Here is a 24,181-nt window from a genome sequence, read left to right as displayed (position 1 = left end):
GAATTCATTATTTGCTTTCTATGTGGTAGAATACATGAGTGAGCAAATAAGAATGCTTTTATTCATAAACAGCTTGTATATGAACAGAAAAGATGGCATAGGTCAGTAGAAAATTATTAATGTGGGGATGGAGATAGATCTTATTGCCTGCTATTGAAACCAGATGTATTTGATCATTAGGATTTTTTTGTTTAGCTTTGAATTTTCTGCCCAGGATAAAGAGACAATGTGCTACACGCGGCACCCTTCCCCTCCGCCCCAGTATTGTACTGGGAGTCAGGAGATCTTGTCCTCTGCACTGTGATTATTTTCCAATCTATTAATGGTTTTAATACTTTACTTCTTTTTAAAGTGCTTTGAGATTTATGGATGGAAAGTACTATAGAAGAATAGTACTGTTAATATAATATATATTAAAAACTGAACTAGCTTGTAGGAGTCTGTACCACAAACATTAAACCGGCCTCCTGAAATTCCCATTGTTTGCTGTGTAAGACTATAACTGCAATTTTGTATTGGGTGCAGAAATTTAGAAAAAAGTGTAGTTATTGCTGCTGTACTTCAAATGTATTTTGGCTGAAAGCACCTAATTGTTCCATTTTACATTTAGGAAGATTTTCAGTCCATGACCTATGGGTTTAAAATGGCTAATAGTGTGACAGATCTTCGAGTTACAGGTAAAATTCAGAACTTGGGGGAAAAGAAAAGTCCTGAAATTTTCATGCTTTCAGTTCAGAGATGCATTTAAAAATGTGAATAAAATATCAGCCACTTCCATTATTGCGTACATTATTTTCTTCCCATATATTCTGGTCAGAAATTTTCAATATGCGTAACTAAAAATTTAAAAAATGCTTGAACTTGAATCTTCTAATTTGGCTTGTTTGTAAAATCTGATTGAAATTAACGTAAATACATTTTGAATGAAAAATGGTGAGGTAGTTTTAAAGCTGTGGGTATTTAAAGTCAGAATTTTGCATGTATGTGCATTATTTTTGCTGTTCTTTCAGTTGACCTGCATGTAGAGCTGGGGTTCTCAAACTTCATTGCACCGGGACCACCTTCTGACAACAAAGTTACTGCATGACCTGGGGATGAGAGGGATGGAATCAAGCCCCGCCATCCTGGGTGGAGGTGGAGCTCAGGCTTCAGCTTCAGCCATGGGTCCCAGCAAAACTAATGCTGGCCCTGGCGACCCCATTAAAACGGGGTCGCGTCCCACTTTGGGGTCCCAACCAACAGTTTGAGAACCGTTGATGTAGAGCAGGGGTCTCCAACGTGGCGCCTGTGGGCACCATGGCGCCCGCCGGGGCATTTTTGTGCACCCGTAGATCATCCCACCGCCAAAATGCCGCAGAGAAGCGTTGCCGTTTCTTGGCGCCATTTTGGCGGCAACGCTTCTTCCCGCTGCTACTTTTTGCGGCTGTATTCTGCGGCGGGGTGTCAGGCATATTGCTATTCCCACAAGAAAGGTTAGGGACCACTGATGTAGAGAGATTGAGAAAATTTAAGGCGTTAAGACAACTTCTTAGTTTTGGATCAATCTGAAAACTCTGAGATTCCTAGAATTTAAGATTGGCTGAGTTCCAGATTTAACCTTTGTCAAGCCAAATAGCTTCATGTTATATTGCAAAGCTCCATTTGTAAAGAGACTTTCTTAATGACAACAAATAAATAATTTTCATGCAAGGAACTAGCTTTAATGCAATGATAAGGTTGAGAAGTCAAACTCTTGTTTTGATAATAACTTAAGTGGAAATTAAAACTCCTGAGAGAACATTAGTCTTCTCCAAACGTGCAGTTATTTAGTTAACTTCTAACAGACAGACATTGGGTGATCTTAACCGTGAATTTCCACAATCTCAACTGAGCACCTGCTTCCTCCTAACTTCCTTGCACATCTGTTGTACCGTAGTTAAGGTGGAGACTTTTGGAGTTTGAAACCTGCAGCTTTGGACATCTTAAATCCTTTATTTACATAGGGGATTTTTATATACTTGTAGATCTATGGAGGTCACGAATTTGTTTTTCTGTAAATATTCCCAGTATCTGCATGCCTCTGATGTATGTGTTACCTAACTGTTGGTCCAGTTCCAACATGTTCCAACATTCCAAATACATGTTCTTAGATATGGTAGCGATGTGTTTAAATTTTGGCAACACTGATTACTGAAATTACATTTGCTTTTGGTGAATTGTCCTCCGTGTGGTCCAAAAAATCAGACACTGAGAGGAAAGGTAGAGAGAGTTCCTTCCTTGGAACAGCTGGAGATAGAGAATGGGTAGGTTCAGATTTGTCAAACCTTTATTAGTCAGAAACTGATACAAAAGCTGGAGCTACGGTTCAGGGACAGCACCTTAATAAGCATTCTAGCATCATCCCCTTTTTAACAGCTGAGGGTAGGAGTTAGACTTCTCGCAAGTAGCTAGCCCTTGATGTCATCAGTAGGGCTTCTTTGGTGCTGAACTTTGGCCAATAGGTGCTTTAAATATTTCAGATTTTGAATTAAGCTCACAACTCTCCTCACTCTCTGTTGCATGTGTGCATCCGAGTTTAATCAGAATAATTGATTGTTTTTTTAAAATGTCACTTTTCCAGGCATGCTAAAAGATGTAGAAGATGACATGCAGCGAAGAGTAAAGGTAGTTTTTCTTTAGCTTCCTACTTTTTTATCTGTTATATGTTGAATAGACTTCAAATAATATGGTTTCCTTTTAGATATGTTATGTAAACATATTACGAATTTTTAAGGAACATTACTGTCATTGTGTGTCATTTCCCCCTGGTGGTAATGTCCTCTGGAGGAGAATTGAATTTTTTTTTTTTTTTGTACGCCTGTTTTTGCATAAGACACTAGCAGACTGTCTATAGCAGGATTCAGAATGTTGTTAGCTAGTACAGACAAGGTTTGTAGGTTTTCAAGTAGGAATAGAAGGATAGTCTGGTGTAGGAAGTCTGGTCTACTAGACTGACTGAGACTTGGTAACCTGGATTTAATTCCTGTTTCAGCTGCAAAATTACTGTGTGACTGTAGAAAGACACTCAGTCTACCCTGTGCCTCAGTTTCCTAGCTGTGAATGCGGGGATACTGTTTCTCTACTCATGGAGGGGAGGGGTGTAAGGATAGACTTTATTAATGATTGTGGATCGCTCAGATCATATGGCAATATGGGTCATATAAATACCTGTAAAGATAGTTACAAGTCAATTTCAGATGCCTTCTAACCTCAGATTAGAACTGATGTTAATCTTATCTGATTTCAGAAATATCCAAACAAATTTAATGTTTTTACCTCTATATCTAAGTTATTTTCTAAACAATGGCATCACTTTTTTGCAATTTTATTAATACATTGTGTTTCTAACTCCTTCAATTTTAGAGCACTCGAAGTCGACAAGGAGAAGAGAGAGATCCAGAGGTTGAACTTGAAGTAATGAACCTTTTACAATTTTTTGCTGGACTATATAAAATAGTTCATATTACTTAGATAAATGTTTTCAATAACTAATTTATAGAATTTGTCCTAAAATAGGAAAACCTGTTTTAACATAGATCTTCAAGAAAATAGGGAAGAATTCACTTTGCTGTAATAGCTGCATTGTTATTACTTTTGTGGTAGCACTTAAAACATTGTTTGAATGAATGGTACCAGATTAAGAAGTAGCTGTCCACCAAATTTCCTGGTCTCACACAAGGTGTGTTTGTGTTTTTCTTTTCTGTGTTGGAAGTATGTTGGAGACTATTGGTGCCATAATGTCATCAGTTCATTTCTTCAGAAACAGAAATTACTTTGAAGATAACTAGGCCAAACAAGTTGCAAATAGAGTTGGAAAGCAGATACTTTCTACTCTCAAAATAGATAGATAGTATGTCTATAAGAGCTGTTTATAAAATCTTGTTTTTAATTAAATAAATGCCAAATCTTATTTTTTTAAGGGGTTGGCACTTTTTCCTAATTTTTGGTACTTTTTATTTTGTTGTAGCATCAGCAGTGCTTAGCAGTATTCAGCAGAGTGAAGTTTACCCGTGTACTACTGACAGTTCTTATCGCCTTCACCAAAAAAGAGGTACAAATACTTGACATTTCTGCACTTACTCTGTGATCCTGTGAAATGTTCGGGGGTTTTTTTGTTTGTTTTTTTCATTTTGGAGGGCAAAAAATTGTCCTAAAGAATCTCTTACTCCAGTAGCTCACCTCCCTGCAGCAGCACCATCAACTTCGGGGCATGGGTGAACTCTTAAGAGTAGCAGCCCACTTTCCACCAGCACCAATATATTCCTCACTTAGTTCTTAGGAAGTTACAGGGCCTTGCACAGAAATATGCTGTTGATCAGGTAATAACAAAACAAACAAACCTGTTGATGAGCCTGGAAAATTCTCTTTAAGCAAATAGAACCTGAAAAATAAGATTTCCAGGAGGACTATCGTTAGCAGGTGACTAGCAATAATTTTTTTGTGGGAAATCATGATGGATTTTCCCTTTTTGAGGTTCTGAATTTCTATCCGGGCTTCATTGGTGGTTGGGAGAGGAAGGGGTCAGCGTCAGGGCTGTGCACCAGTCTACCAGCTCTCATGAGCTTGAGATTTCCATGGGATGGATTGGGGGTGGGGTGGAAAAATGACCCTATTTAGGGCTGAGAGATAGAATTGGGGTAGGCTGGATGAGACTTAGAGTTGTGTTTTTATTTCCCTCAGATTTGTCTGGTTTTGTTACTTTTTGCAGTGGAGGGAGGTAACTTGCTCTTGTGCTCTCCTGGAGTTCCCTACTTAATACTTTAGCTGCAGCAGCTACACCCTGAACAGCATAAAAGGACCTTAAACTCAGTGGAAAATAGGTGCAAGTATTTTAGATGCAGAGGAGGCTAGAGCACCTACGGAGGAAATTGCACTCTGAATTTAATCAGTGGCAGTATAAATAATAGCGTTAGCTATTATATCAGGACTGCGATAGATAGATAGATGTGTTTGTGTTCCACAACCAAATCCTGATTTTCAGAACTGCTATGAGTGACTGCTCACAAACTGGGCCATTCATTCACATGTGGTCAAATATTTCTCACTTTAAATTCTCCATCTAGTTCATGGTCAAGATTGATTGATTGCATTTGGGATCTGCTTTGCAGCCTGTTCTGTAGCAGATCTGCGTTAAGGCATTCTGTCAAGTACCAGAGGGGTAGCCGTGTTAGTCTGTATCCACAAAAACAACGAGGAGTCTGGTGGCACCTTAAAGACTAACAGATTTATTTGGGCATCAACTTTAGTGGGTAAAAAACCCACTTCTTCAGATGCATGGAGTGAAAATTACAGATCATTACAGTGTAATTTTCACTCCATGCATCTGAAGAAGTGGGTTTTTTACCCACGAAAGCTTATGTCCAAATAAATCTGTTAATTTTTAAGGTGCCACTGGACTCTTCATTGGTTTTTAAGGCATTGTGTTTGTTAAGGCAAAGCTACAGAAGTGAATAATTAATCCTTGCACTGGTTTTATTAATATCAGTTTATGCCTGGTTAAGTTTTTATCAGACTATTTTCTGTCTGTTGAGTTTTTATAAATCTCTTCTAAACAGCATATTTAAATTTTACTGTAATATTTAATCTTGCCATCAAGGACAATCACCAGATTTTTTAAAACTGAGCATTATGTTCCCAGCAAGAAGTTTAAACACATGCTCAATAATCCTAATAAAATAGGTGTAGATTTAAAATGTGAGAACATTGTGTATTTCAGTAGATTATAAATCATTACCTTCTAATCAGCAATTTGCATCAGGATTTTCTACATTTTGAAGCAGTTTTATGGTACTAAGAATCCATTAACATAGAACATTTAAGGACTCCTTATTTTCTAATGAGAGGGATATATTTCCACCAAGAGAAACTATCACTTTGCAAGAGTGCTTCCCTTATAAACTGACAAAACTCAGAACATAGAGAATGTGCTTCTGACACATACTAGCTTATCAGTGAAGTCTCACTGATTAAGGGTTATCTAGAGGTTGGACAAGTGATGCATTGGATGGATGCATTAAGACCTATTGGATCAAAAATGTAGTGTGTTCTAATAAAAAAAAAAAAAAATCCCATATAACCCAAAAACCCATATCTGGGTTCCGATTCTTGGGAAGGTTACAGAATTTGCTTTCGTACAGACTTAGGTCACGAAGCATGTGAAAATGTTATGTTATATTTTCCAGACAAGTGCAGTTGCAGAAGCTCAGAAACTAATGACTCAAGCAGCTGACCTGCTTTCTGCCATCCACAACTCATTACATCATGGTATCCAGGCTCAGAATGATACTACAAAAGGAGGTAAGCATCAGGGTTAGTAGTTCTCCCCTGCCTGGAACTTAGTGTCCTTGTGATAGGCTGGGCCTTCTCTAGGCCACACTCAGGCAGTTTCAGAGTCTCTTCCCCTTCCAAAGTCCTTTCCCACTTGAGAACCATATTGCAGCCTTTCCAGGTATTCTGGTGTTCCTGTAAAAATCTGGTTTGTTTATGGTGGTCTGGCATGGCTGGATCCTGGGTTGAGATTTATTTTCAACCCCTGCCCTGCGGTGACGAGCTTGTCCTTGGTCTAAGTCGTTGTGGGCAGCAGATTCTTGTCAGCTGTTTTTTCTCTCAGCGACTCTGTAGCAAGAATTGGCTACTTCTGAGGCACTGCTACCTATCATAGAATCCTAAAACTGTAGGACTGGAAGCGACCACAATAGGTCATCTACTCCAGTCCCCTGCACTATGAGAGGAGGACTAAGTATTATCTAGACCATTCCTGACAGCTGTTTGTCTAACCTATTCTGAAAAACCTCCAATGATGGAGATTCCATGACCTCCATAGATAATTTGTTCCAATGTTTAAATATCCTTACAGTTAGGAAGTTTTCCTAACGTCTAACCTACATCTCCCTTGCAGCAATTTATGCCCATTACTTCTTGTCCTGTTGACCTGATAAGTCGACCTACACTATGCAACTCCAGCTACGTGACTAGTGTAGCTGGAGTCAACGTACCTTAGGTCGACTTACCGCGGGGTCTACGTTGCTGGGGGTTGACGGGAGAAACTCTCCCGTCGACTTACTTTACTCTTCTCGTCAGGGGTAGAGTACAGGGATCGACTGGAGAGCGAACTGCTGTCGATTTGGCAGGTCTTCACTAGACCCACTAAATCGACCGCTGGTGGATCGATTTCAGAGCATCGATCCCGACTGTAGTGTAGACCTGCAGTTAGACAGACTTTACTTTAGGAGATATTAGGAAAACTGTAGAAGGAATTTATTTGTAATCCCTGTAAAACTGAAGAATCTATGGGAATAGAGTAGAAACAATACAACAATATAAAGTCTTTAAATATCTACACTCACTGCTCCACTCTTCTAAAGACTTAATCCCTTGATTTTTTTTTTTTTTTTTTTTTTGGTCACTTTCATTTGTATAAGTCAATTTAGTTCATGAACTGACTAGCAATTAGTATACTATGGACATGGAAGCATAGGGTTCCTTATACTGCCAGACAACTTTGTCACGGGCAGGGGGGACCATTTGCAAAAGTGAGACGGTAGCATGGATTCCATTTAATACCAAGCCTCTCTGCTGAGCCTAATGGAAAAGGGTGCTAGTTGGGTGGTGGCTGATTGGTTTTTTGTGATGTATATTATGTCCAAAAGAAGTGGACTGAGACCAATATCTCATATTATATAACCAGTCAACAGAGGTTAATGAATGTCAGGCACTACTAATCCTGGTTAAATCTGAACCAACCATTGAACACAGTTTACGCATACTTCATTATGATATCCAGTAACTGAGACCAGAATCTCTGATCCATGTATTTCCCAAACTCAGTTGATTAAAAAATAATGCATTTTTGTTCCTTCCTGCATGTTATAAGATTGTTCTCTTAATTTATTCTAAGAAATTGATTTTTATTTTATTTTTTTACATTCATGTTGGCAAGCTGAAACACCTAAAGTGTTATCTTGACCACTTGCACCCACTTCCCAAAATATGCAATAATAACTATATATTTATGTACTTTGTTTGCTCCTTTACTCAGTTGTCTACGCAGATGTATATTGTAACTTGAATTCAACTTTTTAAAAAAAAAAACAAAAAAACAAACCAAATCCCTTAACCATAAAGTCATATTACTTTTACAGTTCTCTGTTGAATTCTGATAGAATTCTGATAGACGTCTTAGTCAGCTGTCTGAAAAAAAGAAAGGTTTGAAAACTTGTTTTTTGCCTCATGAGAGAAATGTTAATTAAAATATTTAGATAATGGGAGGCTTTAACTTTTTTTTTTTTTTTTTTTTTTTTTTTTACAAACCATGAGATTTGAAGGAGTCTATCATATGACTCCAGCATTATAGAGACTTGCAAACATTTGCTATTTAGTAATACGAGGAGCAGATTTGCATTTCTGCCAAATGCCACTACTTAACCTGATATAGTACAAAGTAGATGATTAAATGAAGAATGTGAATCATTTTGGGTTACATAAAGGCCCTGTTGTGTTCCCCTACCCATGTGAGGACACCCTTCCCTTGTATAAAGGGAAATAGTTGAATTTTTTCTCTTTCCCATGGACTATGACAGGGGTTAGCAGATCCACGAGTGGGCAGACAAATCAGGACCCTGAAGATGAGTTCCTTTTATTAAGTGCACTAAAGACAGGTCTACACTACCGCTTAAGTTGATCTAACTTACATCACTCAGGGTATGTCTTCACTACCCGCTGGATCGGCGGGCAGCGATCGATCCAGTGGGGATCGATTTATTGCATGTAGTCTAGACGCGATAAATCAGCCCCCGAGTGCTTTCCCGTTGACTCCTGTACTCCAGCGCTGTGAGAGGCACGGCAGAATCAACGGGGGAGTGGCAGCAGTCTACTCACCACTGTGAAGACACCATGGTAAGTCGATCTAAGTACGTAGACTTCAGCTACGTTATTCACGTAGCTGAAGTTGCGTAACTTAGATCGATCCACATCCCTAATGTAGATCAAGGCTCAGTGGTATGAAAGACACCCTCCTGAGCGATGCAAGTTACAGCGATCTAAGCGCTGTCCACACTGGCGTTATGTGCAGCTGCGCCAATGTAGCACTTCTAGTGTAGACCTGCTCTAAGATATGGGACGATGTTCAGACTATGCAACTAGTTTGTAGAAAGGTAAGAACTTTTAACTAGTAAACTGCTTTTACTAGGGTGCATTTTTAAATAATGAATCTTATGATAGTTGTAATAATTGAGTAATTAGTATAGTAATCTAAATGTAATTCAGTTTAATTTACAAGAGAAAATTGTTCATTTTAATTTTTGGAATAGCTTCCTTTCATAACCAGCATGCCATATGAGATACTTAATTTGGAATAATGAATGGTTTGTTTTATACTTGGAAGTTTAAAAAAAGTTCAGAAAACGCAAATCACATAAAATCCTTCTGTCTTTTTTTTAAAGATCATCCTATTATGATGGGTTTTGAGCCCCTTGTTAACCAGAGGTTGCTCCCTCCTACTTTTCCTCGATATGCAAAAATAATTAAAAGGGACGAAATGGTCAACTATTTTTCGAAACTTATAGACAGAATAAAAACTGTATGTGAAGTGGTCAACTTAACTAATTTGCACTGTATACTGGTGAGTGTGAATACTGCTTATTATCTTTATGTAAATAAAGATAAGAGCTTATTATCTAGTTCTTTCAAAAAAGGAATTATTTCATATATATGTTTATTGTTCATAGAACAGAAGTTGTTTGTTTAAAACTTCAGTTTTTCCCTCCTTTGTAAAACCCTCATAGAAGTTTGAAATTACATTTCTTCATGCTACTTACTACTTTTCCTTTTAGCAAATATCTTTTTTTTTCCCCCTCTCCTATTTCTTTGCTCTCCATCTCTTGTTAAATCATAATTACAGATAATGATGGAGCACAGTAGGACTAATTAACTTGTCTTCCTGTTCTAATTGGAAAGAAAGCTGCATCTATAGTAGCAGGACACAATAAAGTCCTTATAGCAAGAGGGGACAAACTTTTTGGCCTGGAAGCCACATCTAGGTATGGAAATTGTATGGCGGGCCATGAATGCTCACAAAATTGGGGGTAAGGATGTGGGAGGGGGTGAGAGCTCTGGAAGGGAGCCAGAAATGAGGAGTTCAGGGTGTGGGAGGGGCTCTGGGCTAGTGCAGGGGAGGTGAGAGCTCTGGGGTGGGGATGCAGGAGGGTGATCCAGGCTGGGTCTGAGGGGTTAGGAGGGCGGAAGGGGGAATAAGGGCTGAGGTGCGGGGGTGTGGGCTCTGGTGTGGGGCCGTGGATGAGGGGTTTGGGGTACAGGAGGGGGCTCCAGGCTGGGATCGAGGGGTTCAGCGGATGGGAGGGGGATTAGAGCTGGGGCAGTGGGTTGCCAGGGTGGGGGGCAGATGGGTGCAGGCTCCAGGTGGTGCTTACCTCAATTATCTCCCAGAAGGAGCAGCATGTCCCCTCTCCGACTCCTACGCGGAGGTGCGGCCAGGCACCTCTGCACGCTGCCCTGTTCACAGGCGCTGCCCCCGAAGGTCCCATTGGCCAGGAACCTCAGCCAATGGGAGCTGCGGGGGGTGGGGCTTGGGGCATGGGTAGGAGCTGGAGGGGGCACATGCCGGCTGCTTCCCAGGAGCCACGTGGAGTCATGGCACACACAGAGCGGGGCAAGCCCCCGACCCTATTCCCTGGCACGAGCTTGAGAGCCGGATTAAAAGTTCTGGGGGACCGGATGTGGCTTGCGGGCCAGTTTGCCGATCCCTTCCTTACAATACTGAAGAGGATACTGACTTTTTTTCCCCTTTTTTTATTTCTTCCTAGCACTGAGTGAGTTAATACAATTTTTAGAAATATGATAAGCAATATTCCATCTCAAGTTATTGCATAGATTTAAAATAAGCACTTAACTCCATGGTTTATTCCATCCCTGTTCAGAGACTCGCAAATACATGTTTAACTTTAAGCATACATTCTTTCCAGCCTAACGGAGGCTTTCCGAAATTAGGGCCTATAAAAGTTAAGATGGGTTTAAATGTTTGGTCTACATTTTTATTTTCTAACATATCACTGAATTACAAAAGAGGCCTGGTTGCACTGGGCAGAGTTCCAAGAAAGAGGACAAAAATCTTTTTAACATTATAATAACTCTTTGTATTAGACATGCTGTCTGTAATGCTAATAAACTCCTCATTTTCATAAAACAGTTGATATTAGTTGAATAGTGAGTCCTATCCTGTCATTTACACAACTCAAGTTGGTGATGACCTTAACAGTTTGATAGTGTGTGTTTTATAATTTTATCATACTGTTGGTAGTTGGAAGGAATTTCATAATCTTCTAGTTTTATTCAATAAGATTTAGGATTTTAAAAACTCTTGTACTTTGAGACAAAATCATATATCAACTGCAAAATGTATTGTTTGTTTTTTAAGCTTATTCACACTTACTTCATATTAAAGATAACTCTTTTTCGTACATTTCAAACTGGTATATTAACCTTACTTCTCTTTCCATCCTAAATGTAAATTAGGATTTTTTCTGTGAATTTAGCGAGCAATCACCTTGTGTTCTTTCAAGATCTCTCTTACAGGCAAGTCCTAATTTATAATGAAATGTCTCTGACATTTTTATAACAGTACTAGAATAAAATAATCACTTTATTTAAGAACCTACATTATTCTTGTTTTAAATGTTCAAATTATGTAGTTGATATCAACACAGTCATTAGTATGAAAGATTTAAAACAAAAATTGAACTCTTCAGATTTTTGTGTATCAAATGTTTGTTTTTTATTTTGAATAGCTGACAGTCTAAATACAGTATTATTTTTATTTATTGTTAATTAACTTGAACAAATGTGTTGTGAAAATGGTATGAACACAGAGTTAAATCCACTTCCCTTGCAGTAAGCCAGGAATGTGCATACGCTCTTGTAAAGCCTCTCCACCTGCATCTTCCCTGTGCAGTCTCAATGTGGGATTTAATTAGTGTAGTGAGCCTTGTGCTCATCCTCCACCCATGGCTGAATTTTACCCACAGCGTATTCCTACTGCTGCATGAAGGTTGGGAAAGAACTGAATGTTTGTAGCCTTTTCGCTCCTCAGTGTTCCCTGAAATAATACTGTAAGCAGTATTGACCCAGAGTAAAATACTTTCTTACAGCAGGCTTTGCTTTGAACAGGGGTATCCAGATGTCAGAACTTGATTATCTTTGATCCTGGAGCTCATGGAAAAATAATTTTTTGTTTGTTTGGTTTTTTTGTGGGAAATTGTGAAATGCTGTTTTTTAAATTTTCCACAGAATATTTTGGTTTTTAAATGAAAAACCAAAAACCTATAAAACTCTAATTGAAAAAAACAAAACTTTTCAGACTTAAAATAATTTGTTCTCAAGAAAACAAAAATGAAATTTTTTTTAAAAAAACTAAAGATACAAACATTACCAAAAATGTTTTTCAGTTTTTGGTTTTTCAGCAGAAAACTGGAAGATTTTGACAAAAATTAAAATTTTTCATTTTGGTCAAAAAGACATTTTTTTGTTGGGAAAACTGTTTGAGAATTTTAGATAGCTCTAAATGTCAAGCTGAGTGAGGGGAAAGAGAAGGAGGGTTCACCTCACAGTGCCACTAATTTACACCCAAATGAAACATTACTCCTCGCCTAATCTCTGGGTAGGTAAGGAGCATTGTTAGCAGGGTCCCATTTACTGTGTGAAACATCAGAGAACATATGCAACAATGACCCATGGTTAGGGGAGTGGCTGAAGGGAGGCAAGACAGCTATTACAGACCAAAGCAAATGTGCATAGCTGGGGAGGCTTGCAAGAGGCGCCTGTAACTTGCAAAACTCCTAAACTGCGTTGAAGCAGACACCTTCCTCTTATAGTGTCATAGCTCCATTCAAGTCGTAACTGCACTTGCAGTTTATGTCAGCTGAGATTCTTCCTTTCTAATAGGCAAGTTCCTAATCTGTGGAGCTCTAATTGCCTACCAGCAGATCCTGCTTCACATGCACTTTAAGAGTGCTGCAGGAGGGGGATTCTGTGATCATGGAGGGGAAAGTAAAATGGGAACAGGGCAATGGCTTCGGAGGCAAAAGAAAATGTAGCTAATAGAAGTCACTGCAAGGCAAGTTCCTTTTCTACACCTCCCCTATTGTTTGCATTTTCTCCTGCCTTCTGGGGCACTGCTTAGCCTCTTCTCTGCCACTGCCCAACGGATCCTGGCCAGCAATCTATGTAGCACACATAGGAATTCATGTGTCAAACCTTCAGAACAGAGGATAACTCTGTTATTAGTGCAGCTGTAGAATCAGTTTGTATGCTGGGCCTCCAAGATTGTAAGCTGAGAGTGAGGTGAGCAGTGCTCACTGCCCCTGTTGCCTCGGGGATGAGGACTCTCTGCATGCCCCCCTATTTTGGGTCTCTCACCTACCAAACCATTTAACTTTCTGAAATAATGTAACTACTGTAGTTACTTTACAAATCGACTATTTTTAAAAAAAGTATATTTCTAAAAATAGATGATTAACTTCAAAAAACTCTTTTCCTTCCAGACTACATTCCTTGTGGATAACAAGAAGGTATTTGGTACGCATCTCATTCAAGACATGGTGAAAGATGCATTAAGATCTTTTGTCAGTCCTCCAGTACTTTCTCCTAAGTAAGTTGAGCAGCCTAGGTTCTGTCTATTTAAGCATCAATACAAAATATTTCACATGCCTTTCTTTTTAAAAAGAAGAACCAAAACCCCAGTTCAGTTAGATACAACTGATTATATGTTTTTCTATAAGTAGAGAATCTTAATGTTTGTGTCTGAAGAAGTCACATAAAAATTTCAGTAGTTGTTACAGTGGTGGTTAGCCACTTGGCCAACGGGGCCAGTGCTCAGGGACCCCAGCCAATTGGGAGGCCCTGGAAAAGTGATAGTGCTCTGCCCACCCAGCGCTCCTGCCAGGGAGTGGGTGCAGGGGCTTGCCCTGCTCCACCTGCCTGGCGCTCCTGCTGGGAAGTGGGGGAAACCCCCGGCCCCAACCGCGCTCCCCGGCAGGAGTGTTGGGTGGGGCCAGGGCAAGCCCCCCTGCTCCGAACCCATTTCCCCAGCAGGAGCGCCAGGGGAGGGAATGGCAGGAAGAGAGGTGGGGAGGGGCCCCCACTTGCTCTGCCCCAATCCACCTCTGGGTAGTTATTATAGTACTCCAGGTTCTCCATGAATTTTGTCCCATATAAATCAGTGTCCTTCAACTCTTTCATTCTGTTTTGTATGTTTTGTATTCTGTCCTATTTTGTAAGAGAGACCCCCCCGCTAATGGATATGTTGTCTCCCAACTCCCTAAGTTTGCACTGATTTGTTTCTCAAAATGTTGCATTCTGGGGCTCTCTTATGAATCTGTACACCATAGTTGGAAAACTACTGACAGACTAAAAACCTCTGACTGCTAGACACTGGGACTGGATGTCGGGAGATGTGGATCACTCAATAAATTGACCTATTTTGCTCATTCCCTTTAGCATCTGGCACCAGCCACTGTCAGAAGACAAGATACTGGACTAGATGGACCATTGGTCTGACCCAGTATGATGGTCATTCTTAGGTTCTTATGACGTAGATAGTACAGGTTGTCCTCTTTTTTTGTTTTGTTTTTTCCTAACATAGCTAAAGTCAGTATCTCCTCTCTTAATTGGGTAACAGTCAGTATTTAGAGCAATCATTATTTCATTTGATATCACTCTGGCTATTTCCTTATAGATGTTGTCTATATAACAACCATCAGGCTAAGGACTACATTGATTCTTTTGTGACCCATTGTGTTCGGGTAAGTGTCAGTTGTCTTACAAAGGCCTTTAATACATATTTAGGCACTGTCAAAGGAATTCAGCTCCTGTGAAAATGAGATTGAGATACCTAACTTTAGGCCAGAATTTTTAAACATGGATTCCTAAATTCCTAACCTTTTGGAAACAAACATAACTGTTGCAATTTGCAATCCCAGGACCATCGTCCGGGGGACAGGTTTTGTAGTAATTCATAAAATGGGTATACATCTCCAGTAATGGAAAGTAATTTTATGTAACCCTGCAAACACATACTGTTTTTCAAAAAGTGTAAATATTTATCCTTCTATCCAGTTTGGAGATGTCTGTTTAGTATCTGTGTTTGAAGAGCTGAATGTATTGAAAAAACGCAGCACAATGTAAGAATCTGAGAAAATGTATTTAGGCATGAATCCTTTCACACATCCTGCTTGGTTGCATATTTACTGTGGCTCAATCTGTAAATAAAAATACATTATGTGGGATAACTTTAGGTTTAAAATTCATCAGTGGTTCTTCTATTTCAGCCGTTCTGTAGTCTGATTCAAATCCATGGACACAATAGGGCTCGCCAGAGAGATAAACTGGGTCATATTCTTGAAGAATTTGCCACTCTGCAGGATGAGGTAATGTAGCAGCCAGGAGGCCAGCAGGCTTCATCCTCCTGTGTGTTTTTTCCACAATGGAATATCTTGTGTTGGGTTTCCTGTAAATGAATGAAGGTTTGTTCCCCCACCATAACCTTTAACGTCTGTTTCTTAACCTTAAAATAGTCTGCTTCTGCACCCTGCATTTGTTAAAGCTGCCAGTGCGCACACAAGGTTAACGGAGTAGAGAAGCTTGGTTCTAAGCCACTTTAAATTCAGAGCACATCTTGTTTTAAAGATGAAATTGCATCTGTACAAAATCAATGTATAAAATATTAATTGCAAATCTGTGTAACAAACCAGATTTTTTAAAGTGTAAAATTTATAAAATACATAAAGCTTACATTTACCTCCCTCTCATCCAACATTAAAGAACACATACTTAAATCATCTATGAAACTGTTTCCGAATTGGAGGATGATTGACCGTGGTGGGAGGTTGTGTTTCACTTGTAGGAGATGGATTTATTTTTTAAGAGATAATGAAAAACACTACTTTCCAAGACTTTGCACGTTAAGGGACAGAGCAGAGGAGTGTGGAATGGGAAGATTTTTGTTGCCTTTGTGGTGGGTCAGTGTTCCATGGGGGTGCTTAGTAGAGGGATTTGTCAGTATTGCTCTTGAGGTGTTTCTTCCTGAGTAAACAGTTTGTTGTTGTGTTATTTTGTTTAGGACTGTGGAGGCTTTCTCAATTGTAGTAATTCATGATTAAAAAAAATTGAAACTCTTCAGACATTTAGCCTAAAATAAAAACAATAGAAGATTCTTTATTTTTATATTATTTTGCATGCTGAAGCTGTATTCTAGTGATTTTTTTTTTTTTTAACAACTTGGTGCTGTGGAAGTTCCCAAAAATATTGTCAATTACCTCTATGATATTGTAACCTAACAAGCTGTTGCTCCTGGTCTCACAGTTGCACATAGTATGTGGCTACAATACTCATGCTGGTTTGCCAAACGTTAGTAAATTTGACTATTCAATAATTAAAACCTTCAATAAAATTAAATCATTTGTCAGTAAATACGGCAGTGCAGTATAGAAAAATGTTTATCATCTTCTACCCCAGACAGTGAGTAAATTACATAACCCAGATTTATGTGCTTTTTGGACTGCTGAAATCACGGTCTGTGAAAACTTGTTAATATGTAATATGGGTTTACTGACCATATTTTCATTTAGAATTGTGTGAGGGTTTTAATTGTGGCAAAACCATGAATATTGTTTCTCAGTATGTTTTCACTTTCCTGTAGCTGTGCTATTTTTATTGAACAGTTTTCTATGTCTTTTTCTGGTAGGCAGAGAAAGTAGATGCAGCACTTCACAGTATGCTGCTGAAACAGGAACCCCAAAGGCAACATCTGGCTTGTTTGGGAACCTGGGTCCTCTATCATAATCTCCGCATCATGATACAGTATCTTCTGAGTGGCTTTGAATTGGAACTTTATAGTATGCATGAGTATTATTACATATACTGGTAAGAATACACTTTATTGAAAGCTTTGGGGGGAATGTTCCCACAGAACCCAGCCTGTAAATGTATAGAACAGTGTTCAGCCAAAGTTTAAACTGGGGCTTAGAACAATTTTTTCATCCCAGACTGACTGCACAAAATATTTAGTCTCACTGCATCGTAAAAATTAGAGATGGGGGAAAAAACCTATTGGGCCATCTCATCCCTTCTCCCATGTTTGTTCTCTACAGTGTATTTACTAACACACTGTCCAGATCACTGCTTGGCTCCTTTTTTAGCTTGTTCTAATAGAACATCTCTCGTGAAAGTGGTTTAGTCACATGAGAAGCAATGCTGACTGTGGCAGTAAGCATAGATTTAAAAGGAAAAAACACTACCTGCTTCTGGTTTATATTCTCTCCTCTTCCAACAACACTAATCTCATTAGATATTTTTAACGTTTAGACACACTGAATTGGGAGATCCTTTTAAAGTGTGCTGTCTGAAAAGTGACTGTTTAAAAACAACATCTTACTCCGAATGTATCCCCTGTCTATATTCAAAGCAGTACCTTCTGTTTTTAGTGAAAAAGAGAGAGTGTGGGTGAGGTAATATCTTTTATTGGACCAACTTATTTTAGTGAAAAAGTAAGATTGCAGTGTGCAGAAACAACATACATGCTTTTCTATTATACTCCTTCCACCTTGAACTACTTTCCATAGGAGGAGATGGCCAAAAGGAAAGAAAAATATGTTTTAAATGGCTTGTGTGTAATGGACCAATAAAGCACTCGTATCTTAAACTGACATTTTAATGCTATTTTTTTTAACTCAGTTGAAAATAAATTCTAATGTATAGTACATACTGTACTGTTACTCTTCAAAGGACTACATACTACTTGCATCTGGTAAGGGAAAGTCAAATCCCCTACATCAGAGTGTTTATAAAATGTGGCATTAGGAAAAGAGACTATAAAATACATTTTCATTAACATCAAGCCTAGTATCCTGTCCTCTGATAGTGGCCAGAGCCAGATGCTTCAGAGAGAATGAACAGAATAGGACAGTTTTGAGTGATCCATCCCGTCGTCCAGTTCCAGGTTCTGGTAGTTGGAGGTTTAGGGACACTGGGAACATGGGGTTGCATCACTGACACTCTTGGCTAATAGTCATTGATGGACTTATCCTCCATGAACTTACCTAATCCTTTTTTAACCCAGTTATACCTTTTGGCCTTCACTGCATCCCCTGGCAATGAGTTTCACAGGTTGACTGTGCATTGTGCTACTTCTTGTGTTATGTGAAGGGGTAAATAATGCTTCCCTATTCACTTTCTCCATACCATTCATGATTTTGTAGACCTATCATGCCCCTGCACTTAGTATTCTCTTTTCTAAGATGACTAGTCTCAGTCTCTTTAATCTCTCCTTATGGAAGCTGTTCCACGCTTTTAATCATTGTCATTGTCCACCTGTGTACCTTTTCCAATTCAAATATCTTTTCTGAGATGGGGTGACCAGAATTGCATGAAGTATTCAAGCTGTGGGAGTACTATGGATTTATGTAGTGCATTATGATATTTTCTGTTTTTATTGTCAATCCCTTTCCTAATGGTTCCTAACATTGTTAGCTTTTTTGACTGCCACTGTACGTTGAGCAGAAGTTTTCGGACAACTATCCACGATGACTCCAAGATATTTCTCGGGTGGTAATAGCTAATTTTGATCCCATCACATTGTATGTACAGTTGGAATTATTTTCTCCAATGTGCATTATTTTGCACTTATCAACATTGAATTTCATCTGCCATTTTGTTGCCCAGTCATCCAGTTTAGTGAGATCCCTTTGTAACTCTTTGCAGTCAGCTTTGGACTTGGCTATTTTGAGTAATTTTGTGTCATCTGCAAATTTTGCCTCTTCACTGTTCTTCTGCCCCTTTTCCAGATATTACAAATTCCAGATCTTACTGAGGGTGTGGGGGAGGGATAGCTCAGTGGTTTGAGCATTGGCCTTTTAAACCCAAGGTTGTGAGTTCAATCCTTAAGGGGACCATTTAGGGATCTGGGTCAAAAATTGGGGATTGGCCCTGCTTTGAGCAGGGGGTTGGACTAGATGACCTCCTGAGGTCCCTTCCAACCCTGATATTCTATGAAAAAATCCTTAATTTTATAATACTACCATTGATGCCCGTCTATGAATTTAGCTACCAGGGGTAGTAAGGGCAATAAAACTGGTTCCATGTTGGAATTTCGTAATGTACTTTCAAACTAAGGCATTTGAAGAAAACATTATAGTAACTAACGAATTTGTTGCTATTTGATTTTAGTAGATTTTTCTTTCAGGCCAAAAGGGACCATTAGATTAGTCTGACCTACTTTATACCAGGCCAGTAAATTTCACCCACTTACCCTGTATTGAGCCCCACAGCTTGTGTTTGGCTTCCAGAAAGGCCTTCACTCTTGATTTGAAGATAGATTTCAATAGATGGAGATTCCATTACTTCCCTTGGTGGTTTATTCCAGTAGTTAATCACCTTTACTGTTAAAAACGTGTGCCTTATTTCTTCTTTGAATTTGTTTGGCTTTAACTTGCAGCCATTGGTTCTTGTTATGTCTTTCTCTACTAGATTAAAGAGCCTTTTAGTGCCTGAGATTTTTTCCCCATTAAGGTACTTATACATTGTGGCAATTATGATTAGTATCCATTTGCTGATGGTCATTTTTCTCCACTTTTAATGACTCTTTACATCTTATCATAGTTAAACTATAGTACTAAATACCCATTCAATTTGATCTTTAAGAGAAGACCAAAAAACTATTTTTGTTGAAGAAAATAATATTCAGTTGAAGCATTCATCAGAATTCTGTCAGTAACAACATTTCTGGACTGAACTATGAATTTTTTTGAAGACTTGTGTTTATTTTTACTCTTCATGCTCTGCACTCCTAGAGTAGTTTTCCTGCCACCTTTGCTATTAGTTTGAAAGAAGGCCAGAACTTTGTTCATAGGATGTAGTACCACTCTAGGAATCTCTTGCAGAATTCTGTGTGTAATGGTTGAATATTAATTAATTCCTGGGCTTCCTTAAAGTGATAATCCATGATTTTACTTATTAAAAATTGTAATGCTTGAAATTAAGGCTGTCAAGCAATTAAAAAAATTAATCACGATTAATAGTGCAATTAATCGTCCTGTTAATAATAGAATACCATTTATTTGAATATTTTTGGATGTTTTCTACATTTTCCAAATATATTGATTTCAATTACAACACAGAATACAGCATGTACAGTGCTCACTTTATTTTTTGATTACAAACATTTGCACTGTAAAAAACAAAAGTAGTAGTATTTTTCAGTTCACCTAATACAAGTACTGTAGTGCAGTCTCTTTATCATGAAAGTTGAACTTACTAGTGTAGAATTTATGTACAAAAAATAACATTCACAAATAAAACAATGGAAAACTTTAGAACCTAAAAGTCCACTCAGTCCTATTTCTTGTTCAGCCAATCACTCAGACAAACAAGTTTGTTTACATTTGCAGGAGATAATGCTGCCTGCTTCTTGTTTATAGTGTCACTTGAAAGTGAGAACAGGCATTCTCGTGGCACTGTTGTAGCAGGCGTCACAAGATATTTACGTGCCAGATGTGCTAAAGATTCATATGTCCCCTCATGCTTCACCACCATTCCAGAGGACATGCGTCCATAGTGATGACGGGTTTTGCTCGATAACAATCCAAAGTAGTGTGGACTGACACATGTTCATTTTTATCACCTGAGTCAGATACCACCAGCAGAAGGTTGATTTTCTTTTTTGGTGGTTCGGGTTCTGTAGTTTTCACATCAAAGTGTTGTTCTTTTAAGACTTTTGAAAGCATTCTCCTCACCTCATCCCTCTCAGATTTTGGAAGGCACTTCAGATTCTTAAACCTTGGGTCGAGTGCTGTAGCTATCTTTAGACATCTCACATTGGTACCTTCTTTGCATTTTGTCAAATCTGTTCTTAAAATGAACAACATATGCTGGGTTATCATCTGAGACTGCTATAACACGAAATATATGAGCAGGAGACATGCATTTATTTCCCAAGGAGTTCAGTCGCAAATTTAAGTAACGCATTATTTTTTTAACGAGCGTCATCAGCATGGAAGCATGTCCTCTGGAATGTTGGCCAAAGCATGAAGGGGCATACAAATGTTTAGCATATCTGGCCCGTAAATACCTTGCAATGATGGCTACAAAATTGCCATGTGAACCCCTGTTCTCGCTTTCAGGTAATGTAAATAAGAAGCGGGCAGCATTATCTCCCATAAATGTAAACAAACTTGTTTCTCTGTAGGACTGAGTGGACTTATAGGCTCTAAAGTTTTACATTGTTTTGTTTTGGAGTGCAGTTATGTAACAAAATATATATATATATTATAAATTGCACTTTCATGATAGAGATTGCACTACTGTACTTTGTATGAGGTGAATTGAAAAATACTATTTCTTTTGTTTATCATTTTTACAATGCAAATATTTGTAATAAAAATAATAATATACAGTGAGCACTGTACACTTTGTATTCTGTATTGTAATTGAAATCAATATGTTTAAAAATGTTTGAGTAGCAGCCGTGTTAGTCTGTCTTCACAAAAAGAAAAGGAGTACTTGTGGCAGCTTAGAGACTAACAAATTTATTTGAGCATAAGCTTTCGTGAGCTACAGCTCACTTCATCGGATGCATTCAGTGGAAAAATGTAGAAAAACATTCAAAAATATTTAATAAATTTCTATTGGTATTCTATTGTTTAACAGTGCAATTAAAACTGCGATATTAATGGCAATTTTTTAAATTGTGATTAATTTTTTTTAGTTTATCGCGTGAGTTAACTGCATTTGAAGCATTGTCAATATTTTAAAAAAAATACTAGTTTAAAAAAAATTTAAAAGGAACTCCTATAAAATACGTAGTGTCTGTAATTTAATATGTACTGTTCCTAAACTCTTGGATTATTAAAGTATTAGCCTGAAGTCTTTTTAAATATTTTTGAAATGGTTAGAAGTCATGTAACTGAATACTTACACAATACCATGGCTTTGATTTAAAATAGCGAAAGAACAAAAGTCATTTTATACCATCACTGAGCTTTCTGGTCAAGGAAATATCAATTGAGTATAGCCATCTGTTTTCTTCATGAAAGAAAATGCACAATGTGTAATAACAGCACATGCATTATATATAGTTTGCTGTGTAGTATATAATAGCTGGATACTATTTTATTGTAGGTATCTGTCTGAGTTTCTCTATGCCTGGCTGATGTCAACACTGAGCCGTGCTGATAGCTCTCAAATGGCAGAAGAGAGAATAATGGAAGAGCAGCAGAAAGGCCGTAGTAGTAAGAAAACAAAGAAAAAGAAAAAAGGTAGAACAGGTTTAGTGTGTCCCATTTATTTCTCTCATACTGGCATTATACCTGTGTAACTTCACTGACCTCAAGTGGTATGTCTACACTGCAATGTAAGCCCAGGATTAGTGGGACTCAAGTCAGCTGACCCGTGTTAGGGAACCCTGGGCATGAGTATCTACATTGTATTTTAACCCAATGTTGATACTTTTCTAACCCATGCTCAAACCTAGGGCTTTTGCATTCACACTGCAGTGCACAGACCCGAGTCAAAGTAAACATATCCCAGAGTCCCTAGAACCATCCCCCTCCCCAGATGTGGCCACTCTAGCCCTAGGACCGTGGTGCACTGTGGGAAGACTTTACTGCCTGCCCTGCATGTTACCAGGAAGCAGCTCACTTTGCAAAAGGCCTCATTGTTTCACTCTCCATTGCAAACCCAGGAGGCTCTCTGACAGATTGGTGATCAGAAGAGAATGGGTTAATGCTGATCTGAGCAGCTACTGTTTACAAAGGGGTGGTGGCTTCTGTTTTCAATAGAGTGGATTGCAGATTGCTGGGATAGAGAGGGTTAAGGAAGTTGTCCTATGGAATTGTGAGATACTTCTGGCTGACCCCCCGGGGTCTGAATGAAGCAAGACTGCATCTACACTGCAAGGCAATAGGGCTCGGAACCCTGGTCCCAACTTAACTTGAGCTCAGACCCTGCAGGGACCTGGGACCATGGTCCAATTGCTGGGTAGATGCAATGGAAGTTTGTGCTTGAGCCCAGTGTTACAGTGCAGACATACCCAAAGAGTTACTCCTGATTCTTATAATTGTGAGGTTAGTGTTTTGTCCTTACTGTCTTCTATTAGGAAAAAAAAATGGGGTTGTTGCCTGGGGCTGCATGTGAAACTTGTTTTTGATTAATTGAATATGATTTAATCCATACACCAGCACTTCCTAACTCTTTGCAAACTGAGCCTCTCTTCAAAAAGACAAAATTACCTGCCTCTCTCTTTTAACTGCGCCATGTTACCACCACACTGTGGGAGAAATGTTTACTGCTGCTGTTCCACACTTCCAGGGGAGCATGCCTATGCTTTAGAAAACACTGTCCTACAAAAAGTATAGCTTTAAGAAGGCAACATTTGTCTGAGTGTGAGGTGGAGTACTTATTGTCAGATCACATTTCTATTATATTCCTAAATTGTTCTATTGGGCTCCAGTTCCGCGAGGTACGTAAGCTTGTGCTTAGCTTTGAGAATGTAAATTGTCCCATTGAAGTCCAGGGACTACTCATGTGAATAAAAGTTAGGTATGTACTTAAGTACCTTGCTTAACTGGGGACCAAATGAACATGTCAGTATGTCTTAATTTAAAAGGAGAGTTTCTAATTTTTAGAGAAGGTGACAGGAAAACCATGTGATATTTGCAGTTAACGATTTTAATGAACTAGTAGTTGCAAAAAAAAAAAAAAGTTTGCCTGCATTTGTTCTGTATCATTATTTTGAGTGGAAAATCTGTGTATATGGAATTTACAGTTCGTCCTCTGAGCAGAGAGATCACCATGAGCCAAGCATATCAGAATATGTGTGCTGGGATGTACAAGGTAACTTATTACTGAACCTATGGTGTACATAGGCTTCAAATTTGTTGTATGGTGGTGTTAAGCATTAAAATCTCTCCCTCCCCTCTTTTTTTTTTTTTGTAATTTGTGTCCATTCTATTCTTGGTTCTGAAAATCAAGCCCTCATTTTTGGCATGCCAAGCCCCCTAAAGAAATTTCCTGCTCTACATAGTGTTTTATCAGACACAGAATAATGCCATTTAAAATCTTCTAATGGATATGAGTAAGGATAAATAGTCTGTGCTGAAGC

General features: G+C 38.6%; 1 protein-coding gene across 4 annotated transcripts in view; it reads left to right on the top strand.

Moving 5' to 3' along the window:
- Positions 1 to 24,181, top strand: part of NAA35 (N-alpha-acetyltransferase 35, NatC auxiliary subunit) — a 51,763-nt gene that overhangs the window by 23,399 nt on the left and 4,183 nt on the right. For all 4 annotated transcript variants that reach the window (XM_043515145.1, XM_038402667.2, XM_038402668.2 and 1 more), the window contains exons 7-19: positions 611 to 677; positions 2,600 to 2,643; positions 3,382 to 3,432; positions 3,986 to 4,069; positions 6,201 to 6,315; positions 9,459 to 9,637; positions 11,548 to 11,607; positions 13,572 to 13,678; positions 14,765 to 14,831; positions 15,357 to 15,455; positions 16,772 to 16,950; positions 22,201 to 22,337; positions 23,846 to 23,913. In XM_043515145.1, coding sequence (XP_043371080.1) covers positions 611 to 677; positions 2,600 to 2,643; positions 3,382 to 3,432; positions 3,986 to 4,069; positions 6,201 to 6,315; positions 9,459 to 9,637; positions 11,548 to 11,607; positions 13,572 to 13,678; positions 14,765 to 14,831; positions 15,357 to 15,455; positions 16,772 to 16,950; positions 22,201 to 22,337; positions 23,846 to 23,913 — 1,257 coding nt within the window. The remainder of the gene's footprint in view (positions 1 to 610; positions 678 to 2,599; positions 2,644 to 3,381; positions 3,433 to 3,985; positions 4,070 to 6,200; positions 6,316 to 9,458; positions 9,638 to 11,547; positions 11,608 to 13,571; positions 13,679 to 14,764; positions 14,832 to 15,356; positions 15,456 to 16,771; positions 16,951 to 22,200; positions 22,338 to 23,845; positions 23,914 to 24,181) is intronic.

The sequence above is a fragment of the Dermochelys coriacea genome, chromosome 5 (genome assembly GCF_009764565.3).
Source record: "Dermochelys coriacea isolate rDerCor1 chromosome 5, rDerCor1.pri.v4, whole genome shotgun sequence".
Lineage (NCBI taxonomy): Eukaryota > Metazoa > Chordata > Testudines > Dermochelyidae > Dermochelys > Dermochelys coriacea.
The sequence above is the reverse complement of the archived record's forward strand: the minus strand, read 5'-3'. Positions and strand labels throughout refer to the sequence as shown.